Source organism: Furipterus horrens, unplaced genomic scaffold, assembly GCF_987537825.1.
Source record: "Furipterus horrens unplaced genomic scaffold, mFurHor1.1.pri manual_scaffold_5, whole genome shotgun sequence".
Lineage (NCBI taxonomy): Eukaryota > Metazoa > Chordata > Mammalia > Chiroptera > Furipteridae > Furipterus > Furipterus horrens.
Window position 1 is genome coordinate 119825660 of NW_028327175.1, and position 17990 is coordinate 119843649.

Here is a 17990-nt window from a genome sequence, read left to right on the forward strand (position 1 = left end):
CACTTTGTGGTGCCTTTTGATGAACAGAAGTTTTGTTTTTTTTTTTTAATTATTTGTTTGTCTATTTATTTATTTTTTTAGAGAGGGGGAAAGGAGAAAGAGAGGGAGAGAAACATCACTGTGTGGTTGCCTTTCACTCGCGCCCCCAACTGGGGACCTGACGTGCAACCTAGTCATGTGCCCTGACTGGGAATCGAACCAGCGGCACTTGGCTCGAGGGCCGACGCTCAATCCACTGAGCCACAGCAGCCAGGACTAGAAGTTTTTATTTTAATACAGAAAAATGTATCTTTTACAGTGAGTACTTTTTAATCCTCACCGAAACATTCTGGTTGTCTCCTATGTGCGCCCCTACTGGGGATCAAACCCACATACTTTTGGTGTACAGGATGACACTCCAACCAACCGAACCACCCCACCAGAGATATGGTTAGTACTTTCTGCGTTTTGTTTAAGGAATCCTACCCTGTTCCAACTTACTCTTCCACAATTTTTTCTAATGGTTTAAAAGTTTTGATTTAACATTGAAGCCCTCAATTGTTTAGAATTGATTTAATGTGAGATAAGGAGGTAATTTTATTTTATTTTCCATTTGAATAACCAATAGTCCTAGTGCCATTTACTTTAGTTTTCTTTCTGAATGACATCGTTTATAAATTCCTTTAGTGCAGGTCTCTTGTTTTAACTTCAGTTCCCCAGAAAGCAGAGCTTGACAGAGAAGCTTTTGTGCTGCTACTTTATTAAGGGTTTCTGTCCCAGGGAATTAGGAATTGGGGCTAAAAGAGTGAGGAGGCACTTAAGGAGGAGAGCACTAACAAGGGTGAGTTAATGAGCTGGCTGATATTTGGTATCAGGCACTCTAGATTGCTTGCTTTTCTAAGTTGGTCTCCCGATAGGATATGGACTACTATGTCTCAGGATAGCCAGTGGGGGCTAGGGGTGTGTAGGGGAAGAAACACAAATTTGTCCACCACAATTCACCTCCAGTTGGTCCAAGTTTAAGTTTTGCCCCATAGACTATAACTTCACGTCAGGTCTCTGACAACCAGGAAGCCCCTGGGTGGGGCAGGGACAAATTCCACAAAGCAGTTAGTGAGAGAAATGATCAGATGTCAGTATTGGGCTCTGCGGTCAGTAGTCTCCAAAAATGGCTATTGGAAATTCTTCACATCTTTGTACACACAAACTGTTCCTGACTTCAAAAAGTAGCATTTGTTTCACGTCCCATTGAATCTCCATTGGCCTTTTCACTTGCTTTGGCTGATAGATAATGGTAAGAGTAAAGTTTTGGGATTTGAGCTTAGGCCTTAAAAGGATTGACAGCTTTTACTGGTGATTGTCAGCTGTCATACTATGAAACAGCTGGAGCTAAATTGCTGAATGACATGATCTCATGTACAAAGACAGAGGCCACAGGGAGGACCATAGATGGGTCAGTCACATCATGAAACCTCCTTGGACCTTCATTCAACTCAGCCCAGTTTCATACAAGCAGTTTTGTGAACCAAGTCAACCCTACCTAGTGTTGAAGAGCCCAGGGCCCAGCTGAACTCTGACCAAATTCCACAGAAGAATCATGAGAAATAATAAATCATTTTTATTTCACACAATTGAGGTTTCAAGTGGCATGCTACACACAAATAAATATTTGACCTGCTTTACCAGAGAATGGATCTCTCGATACAAGGCAGTGTTGTGCAGGATTGATTCCATGTCAGTGACTCAGAATTCTGCAAATCTTTGGATATATGGACTGGTGTGGAGGTGCTGTAGTCAGGATATGTTGACAGTTCCAGAAGGATGAATTACTGTCCCTGCTAGAGTAGAAAGAATCCAATGTCATCAACCTATCTTCAAGTAGCAGACTGCTCTACTCAAGGGAGAATACCATATCAAGAGTTCATTGTCAGTGTCTTGACGTGGCTAGGACCAGGAGAGAAAGTCTTTCATAGAGGGGAAAAGGAAGTGTGGGGGGGAGGGTTGTTATAACCATAGAACTCTTCTTGTAGGGCTTTCTGCCACGACACGGTATGTGAGAGCTTCTCCTATAGGACCTCCCAATTCTTGTCCAGGTTAAAGACTTAAATTAACTTGGAAATTGGCTAGCAAAAATCCTACGGGATTTATGTTCTTGTCTTTTCTTTTTCTTTAACATTAAAAAACCCGTTTTATTTATCTATTTTTAGAGAGGGGAAGGGAAGGAGAAAGAGAGGGAGATAAAAAATTGATGGATTTCAGTTACCTCTCACAAGCCTGGAAGAGGGGACCTGGCCTGCAACCCAAGCACATGTCTTGACTGGGAATCGAACCACCAACCTTTCAGTTCGCAGGCTGGCACTCAACCCACTGAGCCACACCAGCCAGGGCTATTCTGTTTGTCAATATTCATTCTGGCCTTGACTGGTGTGGTTCAGTTGTTTGGGCGTCAGTCTGCAAAGGGAAAAGTAGCCAGCCGGTTGGCACATGCCTAGGCTGCGTGTTGGGTCCAGGCCAGGTGCATGGGAGAAGCAACTGATATTTATTTCTCTTCCTCTCTTTCTCCCTCTCTTCCCCTCTCTCTAAAAAATAAATTAAAAAATATATTCATTTTGTTTTATTGCAGGTTAGCCTCTGTAGAGCATATAGGTTTGAGCTCCACAACAGAACCAGAGTAGAGATTGGTTCTCCCTTTGGACAATGCTTGAAGCACTCAGCCTCACTCTCCTTCCAAGCGGAGTTCTACACCCACCTACCCCGAAAACTACATTTCCCAGCAGGCTAAAGGCAAGAATCGACACACTTCCTCCCGACGTCCCCCCGCAACGGGAAATAGCTGAGTGGGCTCGAGGCCCGCTCGACCATCCTTCGTCATCGCCGCTGCCACTGCCTTGAGAGAATTTGTTGCGGCCGTTCCTGCCGCCCTTGCCGGCCACCATGTCCGCCCAGGCGCAGATGCGGGCCCTGCTGGACCAGCTCATGGGCACGGCTCGGGACGGTGAGTCGGGGCAGCCGGCCAGGCGAGGGACTGGGGCGGGAGTGAGGCTAGGCCGCCGGGCGGCCTGAGGCGGGTGCAGCGACCGTTTGCGCCTGCGCTCCCTCCCCCCCACAACGCGCCGCCGGCGGGCGCCGGGTCTTTGTCTGAGCAGCTGGCTGTTTTTCCCACCCGCGGCGGGTCCTTGGCGGGCTGCTCCCTCCTAGCCTGCTCGGTCGGCGGGGCTCTAGCCCCTTTCCCATTTACGGTTTTGCCATTTCCAACCCGGTGAGCGCCGCAGCTTCTCCAACTGGGGAGTCGGCGGAAGGCTGGAGCCAACATGGGCTCCACGTCGCTGGCAGCCTGGGAGAAGCTACATCCGAGGAAGCCGATGGGCCTTGAACCCCGGCCATTCTTGTTTCATTGCAAGGAGAGCCGTAAATTGAGCTTTTCTTACGTGGGTTCCTTCCGAGTGCTTTTCCAAGTCCCCTTCCCAGCCACACAGGATCGCCTCTGTTTAGTTAGCAAAGCTCGTCAGTCGTTAGGTAGGTTGAATTGTAGGGAGGAGTGCAAGATCATGGTTGTTTCAGGAAAAAGCGGTTGCATCTTTGCAAAACTATATACCTGCTGTGGTTTGTGTTTTCTACTGAAGTAATGAAGTAGTAAGTTCACACTGGCACATTCGCAGGGCTGTGCAAATTCTTTGCACTATAGTTCATAGGTGAATAAGTGCTTTTTAGCTTTCTTTGTATATTGAGTTGCTTTTGAATTGCTTCCCATATTTTTATTTCATACAAACTGAACAATTGTGGCCCCTCTATTTTATTTATAAAGGTTCAGTGTATCTTTGCCTGCCTACATCAATCTGCAAGGGAGTTGCAGAAAAGCCTCATGTTCATCGAGCCGTGAGTCACAACCAATTTCTAAGCTGTTATAACAAAAAAGTGTTTGCTTTTTTCACAAGTAACTTTAAAAGTGTAGTTTAGAGAGAAAACATTTTCAATAAAAAGACACTACATTAATCTTGGATGCTTGCAAATCCTAAGATATATTCCTCCTTTAGTATTACACAGCCCTGTGTCGTATACACAGATTAGCTTTAAAATTTGTCACATTCCACTTTGCCTTTACTTTTATGTATCATTCCCCTGACTTCCTTACTGCAGGTTGGGCAAGAAAACTTTTCCTTTAAAACTTTTCAACAGCGGGCATAAAATTCTGCAGCTGAGGTCTTGAAGAATGCAGATGGGTACAGTATATGTTGGAACTCACAGTGTGTATTGACTAACCTAGTTCCTTTTTGTGTTTTTTTTTTTTTTTTTTTTTCTTTTTTTAAGTATTATCTCGTTAACAGTGACTCCCAGGTGCCAACTCTTAAGGGTGGGGATGAAAGAGGGAAGAGGACTAGGTCTAGATTATTTATTAGTCAGCGGTAGAGTTTGAAAGTGTTCTTTGTATTTTTGAGCAAAATACTGTATACATTTGTCCACAGCAAAATGATTAGTTTAATAAGTAGCTTTTGTTGGTGGAAGCTACCAGTTATTGGTCATACGTGGTGATTCATGGCCCTCTGATTAGCATGGGTTTTGGTATCTCATTGCTCACGTGTATGTGTGGGGTTAATGGCATTTTGGTGCTCAGCATTTTACTTTTGACTCCTTGACTTCTTTGGCATAAGGACGGAGTCATCTCCTTAAGTGATCCTTCATGATATATTTAGCATCAAAAAACATCTGTATTCCACTCCAGTTGTAAATATCTCTAAATCAGCTTTTCAGTGTATTTGGTAGTCTGCAAATCATCCAGGTGAATTGTACCAGATATACTTTTGTGTTTAACATGGTATTATCTTATTTAAAACCACAAATAAATTTCAGGAGATGAAACCAGACAGAGGGTGAAGTTTACAGATGACCGAGTCTGCAAGAGTCACCTTCTGGATTGCTGCCCCCATGACATCCTGGCTGGGACGGTAGGTGCATTGGGGAGGTGGGGAATCACAGAGCACTCAGACAAGGGTGCAGTGTAGGCAGTATAGGTTTTCCAAGTTGAATTCTGTTTTTCTTTATCAGGTGAAAATACCTTTATTGCCCCTTCAAATTATGGATTATGTTAGTTTAATGGAATTTTATATTGTGGAACATACTTTACTGTTATAAAATTTTCTTTCTGAAGTTACTAGGTTTTTGTGAATGGAGGTATTCACACGGTTTTTATACGGAGGTATTCACAGCTACGTAGTACAAGTAGTCTTACTTGGCTATAGCAAAAGTATATTTCAGGTCAGCCTCTATAGTTCTTTGAAGACCTGGGCTTGGTTGGTTTGTTTTCAAGTTAAACATAGTGCTAGACTTTTTGTCTAACAAGATATATTTCTTTCCCAGGTTTTTAGGTTTCCTAAAACAACAGTTGGGAATAACATCGATTTTCTAGTTTTGTGTTATGCCACCCTTTCAAGAAAGTAACATATCCAATGAATATAGACCCCTAAAATTTTAAGTTTACTTCAGATGAACCACATAAGTGCTAATTTTGTAGAATGTGCATGTATTCAAAATTAGATAGGATTTAAAAAGACTAAAGAGTAGGAGATTATCTGCTGTGATTCACTATTTACAGAAAAGGAGTCATAAATTTCAGCACCATTTTAAGATTTCACACCTACTTTATGGATACAAAAACTTGTCTTCTCATTTTAAGGGTCAGATGTGCATGTACTAGTGAACATTTTCTTTGTGATTAATCATTGCTTTATTAACGCCATTGTGGTGGGAGCAGCCATTGAAAAACTGCTTAGGTATATTAAATCTTGAACTGACTCTTCTGACAGCAAATGGGAAATGAATGCCAAACCTTGGGACTATTATCTGAGGCTTGCCTGCACTTTGACCTTGTGTAGGAAAGCATTATAGTTTGAGTTTGCTGCAGATTGTGGTGTCACTCTTTGTATACCAGATGAAATCAAGCAGAATAAGCTATTTCAGAGCCAAACAAATCCATCAATGTAGACATCTGGCTTCTATTAGTCATAAACAGTTTAGCCATAGGATACTCCTGTAGGAAGTTTCATAACCTAGAATTGGAAGAAGTGAAAGGGAGAAGAATAGGGACATACACCAGAGTGAAGCATTTCAACCATGTTTTTCTTGGTCAGGTCCCTGTATAGCATTGTTCCAGAATGCTGGTGAGTAAAATAACCTGAATAAGGTGATTTCCTACAAATGTTTACTGTGTTAGATATAGATTAATTCACCAGATATTTATTAGACACTGACTCTGCCAGACACTGGGGATATGATACCAGTAAGACAGTTTTTACTCATCTAATGGTGGAAGAGAACAGACAATAAATAATAAACAGATAATGGACTGTTTTGATAAGATGATAACGTAAGGCCTCTTAGGGACATTAGAGACCTGAATGGTGAAAAAGAATATGTGCACCTGGTTTGAGTGTATAATGCTCTTGGTAAGAGGATGGAGCTGAAGGACAGCAGGAATGCCACTGTTAACATCTGGACTGGTGAGAGTAAGGGGAAGAGGGAGGCAGATGCTCGGAATCAAATGAGTGATGAGAAACCACAGACTGATCAGATTCACTCCCATGTGGGGTTGGGTAGGGCAGTTCTGCAAAGGGAATCCGAGAAGGAGCAGACTTGAGAAGGAGAAAACCCAGGAGACACGATCATGTGAAGATGCAAATAAATCTCAGGAGCTGCTGATGGTCGATTAGGATAAGGATTGGGAATTCAAGGGGAGATTGTTGTAAAGGTTGAGCCTCATTGGGCGTGGTCTACATGGAAGTGGGAGATGAGGGGTAGATTTGAACAGTGAGTCTTATGGGGAACTTGTGTTTTGTATTGAATCGGAATGAATGTAATTCTTTAGAGTGGAGCAGCTAAGGGCTACTCCAGGCCCAAGTTTTTGTTCGAAAGCATCTCTTGTTACTAGTGAGGGTGAGGCAAGGGGGAGTGGAAGTACTAATTTTATTGGGGCTTAATGGGAAAATACAGTGTTGGTTAGTAAGTTTGGAAGAATAAAACACAGTAATTGGAGGGAAAGTAGTGCAAATTGTCTCAGTAGAAGAACTATGTTTTCCTTTAGTGTTTTTTCCTGTCAGCAGTGTGAGATTACTAGAGTGTGGAAAAAATAGGTGTTTGTGTAGTAAAAAAGATCTGACATGCTGGATTTAATAGCGACTTGGAATATTTTGGAAGGATCTAACGAGTGTGGTGTTTCAGCTCTGCATGGTGTTTAGCTGCCAGGGGAATTGGCCAAGTAGTTCCTGCCTCCTGGGCAAAGCTGAAAAGATAGTTCCAGAGAGTAACCATGGAACCCAGGCCTATCCTCCACTTTCTTTAGCAGTGTCTTGAGAGCTCTCACTCAAAGGATGGAAGCAGTGAATTTTTGCTTCACTTGTGGTTCCCTAATGTTAAAACTTACTTGACATTTGGTAGTTTTTAGAGTAGAAATTGATTTGCACTTAAAATTTTTAGTACTTACGGTTTTGGTATTTACTTCCTCTGGTGGTAGTTTTTCTTTGACCAACAGAGACTTCATTAGCTTTTAAGCATATCTGATAGCTTTCATTCAGTTTTCAGCTGTAGTGCATATTTTCATTTGTGGAAACTATATATTTTATTTATTTTTATAGAGAGGGGAAGGGAGGAGGAAAGAGAGGGAGAGAAACATCAGTCTTTTGCCTATCACATGGCCCCAGCTGGGATCCAGCCAGCAACCCAGGCATGTGCCCCATCTGGAACCAAACTAGTGATGACTCCCAATCCACTGAGCCTCACCAGTGAGGGTGAAACTATATATATTAAAGAATTATATTTGGTACTTAAAAGAGTGAATGAAGCAAAATTCAGCCTTACAGGGACTGTGATTCTAATTGCAACTTTGTTTTATAGAACCATTATTGCCCTGCCCTATGTAACCAGTATACATGAGCTACATATGACTTCAGAGTAAGAACAATGATGGAGAAAAAGGTTTTAGCATTTAAATGCAAAAGTCTATTTTTGGTAGAAATAAAGGTAAACTCCACACCAGGCAGCCCACTGTCAGTATTACTGTCACTGGTGATACTGAAGTATATTTTGTTAGGGAGTATTACACACACCTTTCTGTTAGTGCCCGAGAACCAGGCACTGCAAACCTCTCTGATTTGCCTAAAATAAAATGTTAAGGATTTTATAACCCAGAAAAGTTTTGATCTCATTTTGAACACAGTTTGAGCTTAAAGGAATTCCTAGACTCCCATCATTTTTTTGTTTAATGGTTTTGTAGACATGCACCTTAGCTCAATAGCTTGGACTTTCTGAGGTGCCTCATTGGGATGTTGGGTTTTGTTAACTTGCACTCTGTCTTGACTCTGATCCTTAGCAAACAAATTTCCCTGTTGCTGATATTTTCGTTAAGATTTTATTCATTTTTAGAGGGGAAGAGAGGGAGATAAACATCGATGTGTAGAGAAACATCGACTGGTTGCCTCTTATGCGCCTCCTACTAGAGACCTGGCCCACAACCCAGGCATGTGCCCTGACTGGAAATGGAACCAGCAACGTTTTGGTTTGCAGGCCAGTGCTCAGTTCACTGAGCCACACCAGCCTGGGTCCCTGTTGTTCTTTCGATGGTCAGAGGCAGGGTGTGCGTGTCTGTCTGTCTGTCTTGTACTCGGGATTTAGATGAGAACTATGCAGTATTCGAATTTTTCTACATGTGCTTATAAGTAATAGCACCTCAGGCTAATCTTACTGTAACACAGAATATGTATTTGTTTTAGTAGAAGACCCTTTTGTTTCTCAAATGGGAAACTGAATGGCCCAATTATATGTCTAGGGTCATTTACCAGATTAGGAGAATTTAGGAGGATTCATTTGACTCTGAATCAGCCTATTCTGCTTTATTTCCTTTGTTATACAAAGAGCTACACAAAAGCCAAGTGTTAGGTTCTGTTGTAATTGCCAAAAACCTGATTTCTATCTGCTCTTTCCTTTTCTTGTCTCGGCAACTTGAGCATCTTGATTAGTAAAGATGAAAGAAGGAATGCCTAGAAGCTTGTTGCTATCTAGATGCTGTTATTTTCTGGCCTATTCCAATGCCCCACACCCTCCCCAATTCTGCTATTCACGGAATAGATATTTCTTCTGTGACTAATGCAAAAATAAAATTGGCAAAGCTAATTAATGTTTTCATTATTAGGTCAGTTATCTCTGGGTCTAAAAGAGATAATAAACCTTTATTCTGTTAAGTGCATCAGTTCTGAGTACTATATAATCATGGTGGTAAAAGAAAAATAAAGCTGCTTAACCATATTCTGTTTCTTAATTTCCTTATCATAGTTTACTATTCAAAAAATACTATTTATTTTGATGATAGTTGAGAAACCAGGTCATGTGCTTTCTAACGGTTAGATGTTCATGTGTAAACTTTTGTTTGTTTCTCACAGCGCATGGATTTAGGAGAATGTACCAAAATCCACGACTTGGCCCTCCGAGCAGATTATGAGATTGCAAGTAAAGAAAGGGACCTGTTTTTTGAATTGGATGTAAGTTTTATTTGGTGTTAATTAGTCCTAACTACAAATAGCCAAATACTGACCTAACAGGAATAATGCAACATATGTAAATTATGAAGCAAACAAAATGGATACTTGTTACTCCATCACTCTAGCTGAGGGCTAGAACACAGCCAATACCATTTTGTGTCTACTGGTTTGTCTATCTCCCCAACACGATTCTGCATTTTGAATATATTATTTCCTTTTAAAATTATTTTTATTACATATCTTTATGATTCCTTGAATATTATGTTTATTTTTGTTTGTTTTTCGAGGCTTATAAAAATGGTTTCAGGAGGTTTTCCAGAGTGAAACTCTTATTTATTTTTAGTCTTCATTTTATTTTAAATTTCTTATGCATGTAACCTACTCTATTCAGAGGCCTTTATAGTAAACTACGTACTATGGGAAACATTTTTAAAAAGTTAGTGCTACCTAAAAAAATGTTTTGAGTTTATGTACCTACTTTCTGTAATATGCTGTATTCCGTTGTTTCTTAAGTTATGAAATGAATTGAAGTGTGGTTTTGTCAATATAAATGCAATGATACATTGTAAATCATAATTCCCCATTGCTACATTTTCCATTGTGTAGGTTTATTATACTCTTTCTACTGTGTGTCTGTATGATAAAAATTTTATCTGGAGGAAAATAAATTCCAAGAACTATCAAGTTGAAAAAAAAATTGTTTCATAGTGTAGGTAGTTGTTAACTTTATTTTTTCGTTCAATACTACATTTCTGTTTATTCATTTTGTTGGGTATAGTTGGTTTTCATTGTTGATTGAGTATTCCCCAAACTATCCATTCTTTATTCATAGACAATTGGGTTGATTCTGGTGTGTTTTTTTTCCCTATTATGAAGAGTTTTATGAATATTCCTGAATATCATCTTCGTGCATGTGTACCAGGATTTATCTAGGATATATTCCAAGGAGAGGAATTTGTAGCTTGTCAGGGATGCAGTTCTGTAATGCCCTTTTTTTTTCCCCTCTATTGTTTAAGTGGCTATAGCTGTTTATATCCTCTCACCCACACTTAGTATTATCAGACTGTTAAATTTTTGCAATTTAGGGGCTATAGAATGACATTTTACAACTTTTTATTGCCTCCCAAAGGAGCCTTTTTTAAACCATTTTTTCTAATTTGTCCTCTTACTCTCCGTGACACTCTGGATATCATGATATCCATGATACCAAAGATACTCTGCATATCAGTTTATGTACTGTGATTCTATCCATGCCACAAACCATTATAATATCTAAGATACCCTTTAAGACCAGTTTTTACCCCTCCCCCATTGAGAATGCATGAATCAGAGTCACTTCATTTTAATATTTTCTTTTTCATAATCCTGCAACACAAGTATGACCAGAAATCAGTGGAAGTGTTTGATGCCATTCAAGTTCCTCAGTTGAAGAAAGGGAAGGGACTGATTTTGAAGTGAGGAAGGTAGAGAAAAACAAAGACCAGTGAAAGGCATTTTTCCCCCCAAAGGACATTTTAGAGGATATATTGTTCCTGGTAAATTCTGTTTAAACCAGCAGTCTTAAATTTAAAAGTGATTGATTCGTTTTCGAAGTTATATATATATATATTTCTTTTTTTTTAAATTTTTTTTTTAAAGATTTTATTTATTAGGGGAAGAGAGGGAGAGAAACATCATGTGTGGTTGTGCATCTCCAACTGGGGACTTGTCTTGCAACCCAGGAATGTGTTCTGACTGGGAATCGAACCAGTGATCCTTTGGTTTGCAGGCTGATGCTCAGTCTGCTGAGCCACACCAGCCAGGTTCAAAGACATTCTTTTTTAAAGTCTTATTTACTTATTTAAATTTTTTTTTTTTTTTTTAGAGGGGAAGAGAGGGAGAAAAGGAGAGAAACATTAATGGTTTGCCTCTTGCATGCCACCAATTGAGGCCTGGCCTGCAACCCCCAGATCTGTTCCCTGACTGGAATCAAACCCTGTGACCTTTTGATTCGCAGGCTGGCACTCAGTCCACTGAGCCACACCAGCCTGGGCTCGCATACATCCTTTAACAACAGTGTACTCTCAGCATTAAATCTCTGAATTAACTAAAATTGCTTTTAGCAACAGCTTATCTCTTGAGGCTCATCATCAGATGGGGCTTAGAAATGGTAATTTTCTATATTCTGGGTTCCAATTCTCCAGTAACCTGACAATGATTACATAAAGAGGCCATTACCTTGTGATACCAGGTTTCAGAAAATCGTGACAGGTATAGAGGTGTATAGGTTGAAATCTTAGTTATGTAGTTTTGTGGATCGCAAATCGTAGCATTTCTACTAAATCAGAAGGTCAGTGCACTTTTTATTCAGTTATTTTTAAAGATTTTATTTATTTTTAGAGAGGGAGAGAAACATCAATGTGAGAGGATCAGTTACCTCTTGTACGTGCCCCAGCTGGGACCAAACCTCCAACCCTCCAACCCTCCAACCTGTGCTGTTGGAATTGAACCGGTGACCTTTTGCTTTTCAGGATGATGCTCAACCAACTGAGCCACACTGGTGAGGGCAGTCAGTGCATGTTTTAAATGGCCCAATTAATTTAATGTCAGAGAACAGATAAATATAGCAATTGAGACTAAGAGACTAGGCTATATGTAGTAATTTAGTTTATTTTGAAGGGACTGTATTCAATCAGAACAGAGAAGATAGATTTTTAATGAACAGTGTTGGAAACTCTGGATTAGCCAGTTGGAAAAATACCAAGATGGATCCCCCTAAAATAAATTTGTTTTTGTCATCTTCAGATGCTATAAAACCTTGAAGCTATAAGGGAAAGGTGGATACATTTGTCCATATTGAAACTTCAGATATTTGCATATGAAAAATACCCATATATAAAATAAGACAATAAACTGGGGCAAAATATTTGCAGTATATATGGTGATGGGCTAGTTTTCTTTATACAGTAGGTCCTCATTTAACATCGTTGGTGACCTCTGCGACTTTTAGTGAAACACTGTATAAGAAACCAGTTTGACCATGCTGATAATAGATATAAACAAGAGTAAAGTTCTTACAGCGTCTCATGGATGTTGAACGATACAATGTTGTTTGAGGACCTGCTGTATATAAAACTCATCATGACTGACAAGAACAGTAGCAGTAGCTCAATAGAAAATGGGCAAAGGACAGAAAAGGACATTACCTAGCAGGCGTCTAATCCTATGGCAGGTGCTTCCTTCATTCAGAACTAAAGAGATGGAGACTTAAGTAATCCTGATACAATTCCTGGATAATTGAGCAATTCAAGATGTGAAAACACATTCCAGCAGTGCCAGTTGTGAAAGTATATCTGACTGATAGATACACTTGCATATGTACAAAGATAAGTTTGCTCCAGAATACTCATATAGCGTTATAATGTACAAAGATAAGTTTGCTCCAGAATACTCATATAGCGTTATAACTGCAGAAAGCAGGAACCAGGAAGACTCTCAGTAAGGGACTGGCTAGATCACAGCTCTTTATGATGGAATGATGTATAGCTATGAAAAGAGAATTGAGGTAGGTAGTGTATGTTGATGTGAAATTACCTCTTAAGATTAAGTAGAAAAGCAAAATATGGTATGATGCTTCCGTAGCGTGTTTTTCAAAAAAGAAAGATGTTTTACACTCGTTGACATGCTTAGATATACAGAGTAGTATTAGAGGAATCCAAGAGATTATGAACACTTGATTGGAGGGCTGGAGCAGGTCAAAAGACCTTTTTGTGCTGTGTGAAATTTCACCATATGCAGGAATTACTTTTTCATTTAAAAAGATAACCACCACTTCCCCCAGCTCCTTAAAAATAATTCTGACATTTTAGAACGCTTATATTAAAAGGTTTGATAACCAGTGCTATGAATATGTGGAAGAGGTTCTGCCCTGAAGTGTGAAGGGTAACCTGGAACAGCTGTGTTCGTAGGAAGGCAGTCTGTCAGGAACTGTCATTATGTCCAGTGCACTTATATTGTATGCTCCTCCTAGAACTCCACAACTGGGAAGGTATCATGGGGATCTGTGCAAATGAGTACAGAGAAAATATGCTTGTTGCAACTTTTCAGTGGAAATAAAAGAAGCTGTTGCATAATGAAACTATGAATGGAGGACTGGTTATACAAATTGTGGTCCTGTCGAACTGATGTTTCATGAAGCTCTAAGCTGGATGTTAGGGAGATTTTACCTAAAAGGTTTTCTACAGTAATGATTTTAGATATAGTTCACGTGCCACAGAATTTATTCTACCTTTAAAATTTTTAATTTATACATATTAGTAGTGCTTGGATGTGCCTGGGTTAGTTTAATAATAAAAGAGGCCTGTCTGTAAAATACCAAACTATACTAAGTTTTATTTCCTTAGTTTTGCTGAATGAACTTAGAAAGAAAAATGAAGTTTGTTCTCAAAATATAGATGTGTTAAGTTAATTTGATAGAAATGATTTTTGGTAGATAATACATGTACACTGTTGCAAATTCCAGAGCTCTAGAAGGCTCTGAGACTTTACAGGAAAAGTCTCCCTGTCCGTGTGACTAACTGTCCAGTACTTATCTATTGAGGTCAGTTGTATCTTTCAAAGAACATCCATTCAGAATGAATAAATAGATATATCAGAGAGGCTAGTTGTGATTTTTTTTGTTGTTAAAATTGCAATTTTGATAAGCAGAACATATCAGGAGCTTTTTGGCCAGGTGGGGTCAGTGGACCCATTCTTCCTATCTCTGACTTGCTGCTGCCTCCTGATAACCTTGTTGGCACTCAGTTCCTAGCCTGCCGTGTAGCCCATAGGTTGTCCAAGTGCCAGGCTTGGAACCAGCAGTTCACATATTGAGGTTGGTTTCTGGAAGGGCTGCAGTGTGATTATCACTTTTGGGAGATGGACACACGTTTCATTTTCATAAGTTGTGAACTATTACTTATTCATGATTCTGATTTTTCTTAATAACATATTTGTGTAGCTCACCAAATGTTTTGATAGAATTTCTTCATTGTTGGCAATAATTCTTTGAGGTATGCCAAACATTTATCTCCAAAGTCTCTGAAAGTGCTATAAATTTGATATTCTTTGCTAGAATTAATTGACGCTGGGAGAGGAATCAGATTCTGTTCAGTGGATCAATCCTGGATATCTAGGAGCTTTTTAAATGCAGGTTGTATTACAGAGACAGCTGACAAAAAAATATAACATTTTTTAATATTGAAAAAATTTTAACCAACTATATTAAATATATAGGCATTTGAATTATTTTTTAAATCATTTTTATTTTATAAGGGGTGTTTTTTCAGAACAGATTGTTACAGTCAGATCAACATGAGAACTTTACTTCTAGGTGGTACTAAGACATCCATGTCTTGTTTATTTTAGCAAAAAACTCTTAAAATTCAAGTTTATAGTTGATTAATTTATTATGCAGTAGTTTAAAGGAAAATTCTGTCTTTATAGAAGGTAGCATTACTATTAAAATCTGTTTTGTTTCTTAATTAGTTATTGAGTTCATTAACTTAAGTGCTATTTAATTTTCAGTAGATCTTTTATAAGAACTCATCAGCCCTTTTTACAAATTTAAAGTATTTATTAACTTTGAGTCCTTTCTAAGCAATTTGTACGAAATTGTCCTAGGAGAGTATTTGCCTATGTATGAGAAGACATAAGATGTTTATTGTATTATGTTGAATTGGTGAAAGGGGGTTAAAATAGTTGTGTTAAAATACAGTGAAATACTGCACAGCTATAGATCATAGAAAATGTGCACATTGATGTGAAAAAAGATAAAAAGGAAATTTACAAAACCTGTTTGGTTGGAATAAAAATGGTGTGCTTTCATATACTTTTTTTTACATTAAAAATTTTTTTATTAATTACAGTTTACATTCAATATTATTTTGTATTTCAGGTGTACAGCATAGTGGTTTGATAGTCATATACTTTAAAAGTGATCCACTCGATATTTCAGGTATTCATCTGGCATTGTTCATAGTTATTACAATACTATTGACATATTCCCTATGCTGTACTTTATATCCCAGTGACTGTTTTGTAACTACTAGTTTACATTTTTTAACACTTTTATTTTTTTAAAGATTTTATTTATTTCTAGAGAGAGGGGAAGGGAGAGAGAAAGGGAGAGAAACATCAATGTGTGGTTGCCTCTTGTGCATCCCCAGCTGAGGACCTGGCCTGCAAATCCAGGCACGCGCCTTGACTGGGAATTCATCCGACGACCCTTTGGTTTGCAGGCTAATGCTAAGTCCACTGAGCCACACCAGCCAGGGCTAACACTATTTGAAAAGGTATATACCAAACTCTTTAAGCGATTATTTCTATGTCATATAAAGTTAATAGCTCCAGTCAGATTGTTGGTGTAGTAGGCAGAAATGAAAATTTAAAAGTATTTATGCCTTGTAACTTATTTCTACAAATTTCTATCCTAAGGAAGTATTTGGAAATCTAGGCAAAACATTTTTTGAGGTGTCAGTGATTAAACAACAAGTTTATAGACTCATAGTTCTGGAGGTCAAATGTCTGAGATTAAGGTGTCGGCAGGTTGGTTCCTTCCTGGGTGCTGTGAGAGAATCTGTTCCATGCCTCTTGCTTCTGGTGGTTTGTTGGCAATCTTTGGTGTTCTCTGCCTTCACATGGTGTTTTCCTTGTATGTCTACAAGCAATTGGTAATACAGTACACAGAGATGTTTGTGATAGGATTGTTTATAAGATTGAGAAATTGGACACAAAAATAAGAAGGAAATGAACAAGCAAACTATCATAGACGGTACCCTTGAAATTAATGTTTATGAAACCTATCTAATGACTTTATTGCTTATGATATGATCAAGACAAAGATACAAAATTGCATATACTGGAGATTTCAATTCTAAACTTGTGTCTCTGTACTTAATCAGAATTTATAGATCTGAATTCATAGCCCTTCTCCCCTGTACCCTTCCTGCTTCCTGGAGGCAATCCCTTATGTATTGCGTTAAAATACAAGGAAGCAAATGCTTTTTAAAAGTAACAGCTTACTTCTTTTTTTTTTTTCTTAACAATAACCCACAGCCTTTGGACCAACTTAACAGCTTACTTCTTAAATGCCACATGCTGATCTTGGTTGGTCACGTTTTTCAGCAAGCTATTTCAGAGCAGTCGCTGGAAGCCCGTGTCACTGCCACAGTTAAGGGATTGACTACGTCAGAATTCTGAGGCTCTGCTGACAGAGAATAGGTTGGGAGTCATGGTCATAGAACTTTCAACACTTTAAAGCTGTGGTAAATGGAATATTCTACTAAAAAGAAATTTTGATTTACCAGGTTTTTTGTTGTTGTTGTTTTCACTTTTTATTATGGAGAATCTCAAACATCAAAAGTATATGTAATAGTATAATGAATCTCCATGTACTCACCACTCAACTTCAGGAATGATCAGTTTATGACCAACTGTGTTTCATCTTTGTGTCCCCACTTCTCTCCTAAATCTCAAAACACCTCACAATTGTATTATTTCATCTGTAAATATTTCAGCATTGCCATGGATACAAAGATCTGGTTATAATATACTTGCTTGTGACAGAATCTACTTAGCATACTTTAAAAAATGTGTTAAGGAAAAATTGTAAACATAAAAGTGAACACAATAATTAATGAAATCATTAGGTTTCATCTCCCAGTTTTCAGTGTTTATTGATATGAAGACTTGTTTCATCTTTATCTTGTCTTTTCCTGCTGGATTATTTTATACTGGCTCCTAGATACAGAATTTCGTCTGTAAATACTGCAAATAGTATATCTAGAAGATAAGAACATTATTTAAAATAATCATAATTTTAAAAGTTTTCTTAAAAAAATTTTATTTGAAGATTTTATTTATTTTTAGAGAGAGGGGAAGGGAGGGAGAAAGAGAGGGAGAGAAACAGCAATGTGCAGTTGCCTTTCGCACAGCACCCCCAACTGGGGACCTGGCCTGCAACCCAGGCACGTGCGCTGACTGGGAATCCAACCAGCGACCCTTTTGTTTGCAGGCTGACGCTCAATCCACTGAGCCACATGAGCCAAGGTCCCTTTTTATTTTTATTTTTTAAATTTTAATTTACTGATTTTGGAGAGAGGAAGGTGAGAGAAACATCAATTTTGTTGTTTCACTTATTCATGCATTCATTGGTTGATTCTTATATGTGCCCTGTCCAAGGATCAAACTTGCAACCTTGGCATATTAGGACTATGCTCTAACCAACTGAGCTACCTAGCCAGGGCATCACTAATTTTTAAAGATTTCATTCATTCATTCATTCATTCATTTAAGAGTGAGTGGAAAAGGAAGGAGAGAGGGAAAGAAATGTGTGAGAGAAACAGATCAGTTGCCTTTTGCATGTCCCCAATTCAGGACCTTTCAGTCCTCAGGCTGGCACTCAGTCCACTGAGCTACACCAGCCAGGGCTAAAAAGGAATTTCTTAACATTTCATAGACAGTGTTCAA

The 17990-nt window shown here is 38.7% G+C and overlaps 1 protein-coding gene across 5 annotated transcripts in view; it reads left to right on the plus strand.

Moving 5' to 3' along the window:
* Nucleotides 1-2787: 2787 nt before the first annotated feature.
* Nucleotides 2788-17990, plus strand: part of LUC7L (LUC7 like) — a 40301-nt gene continuing 25098 nt past the window's right edge. Inside the window, exons 1-4 of one of the 5 annotated variants that reach the window (XM_090277406.1) lie at nt 2823-2974; nt 3785-3855; nt 4828-4922; nt 9405-9503. In XM_090277406.1, the coding sequence (XP_090133532.1) occupies nt 9408-9503 (96 nt within the window). In that variant the 5' untranslated portion in view covers nt 2823-2974; nt 3785-3855; nt 4828-4922; nt 9405-9407. Of the gene's footprint in view, nt 2975-3784; nt 3856-4116; nt 4200-4827; nt 4923-6114; nt 6135-9404; nt 9504-17990 lie in introns of those variants that run through there. The other 4 variants (XM_090277403.1, XM_090277404.1, XM_090277402.1 and 1 more) reach the window with 4 other exon arrangements.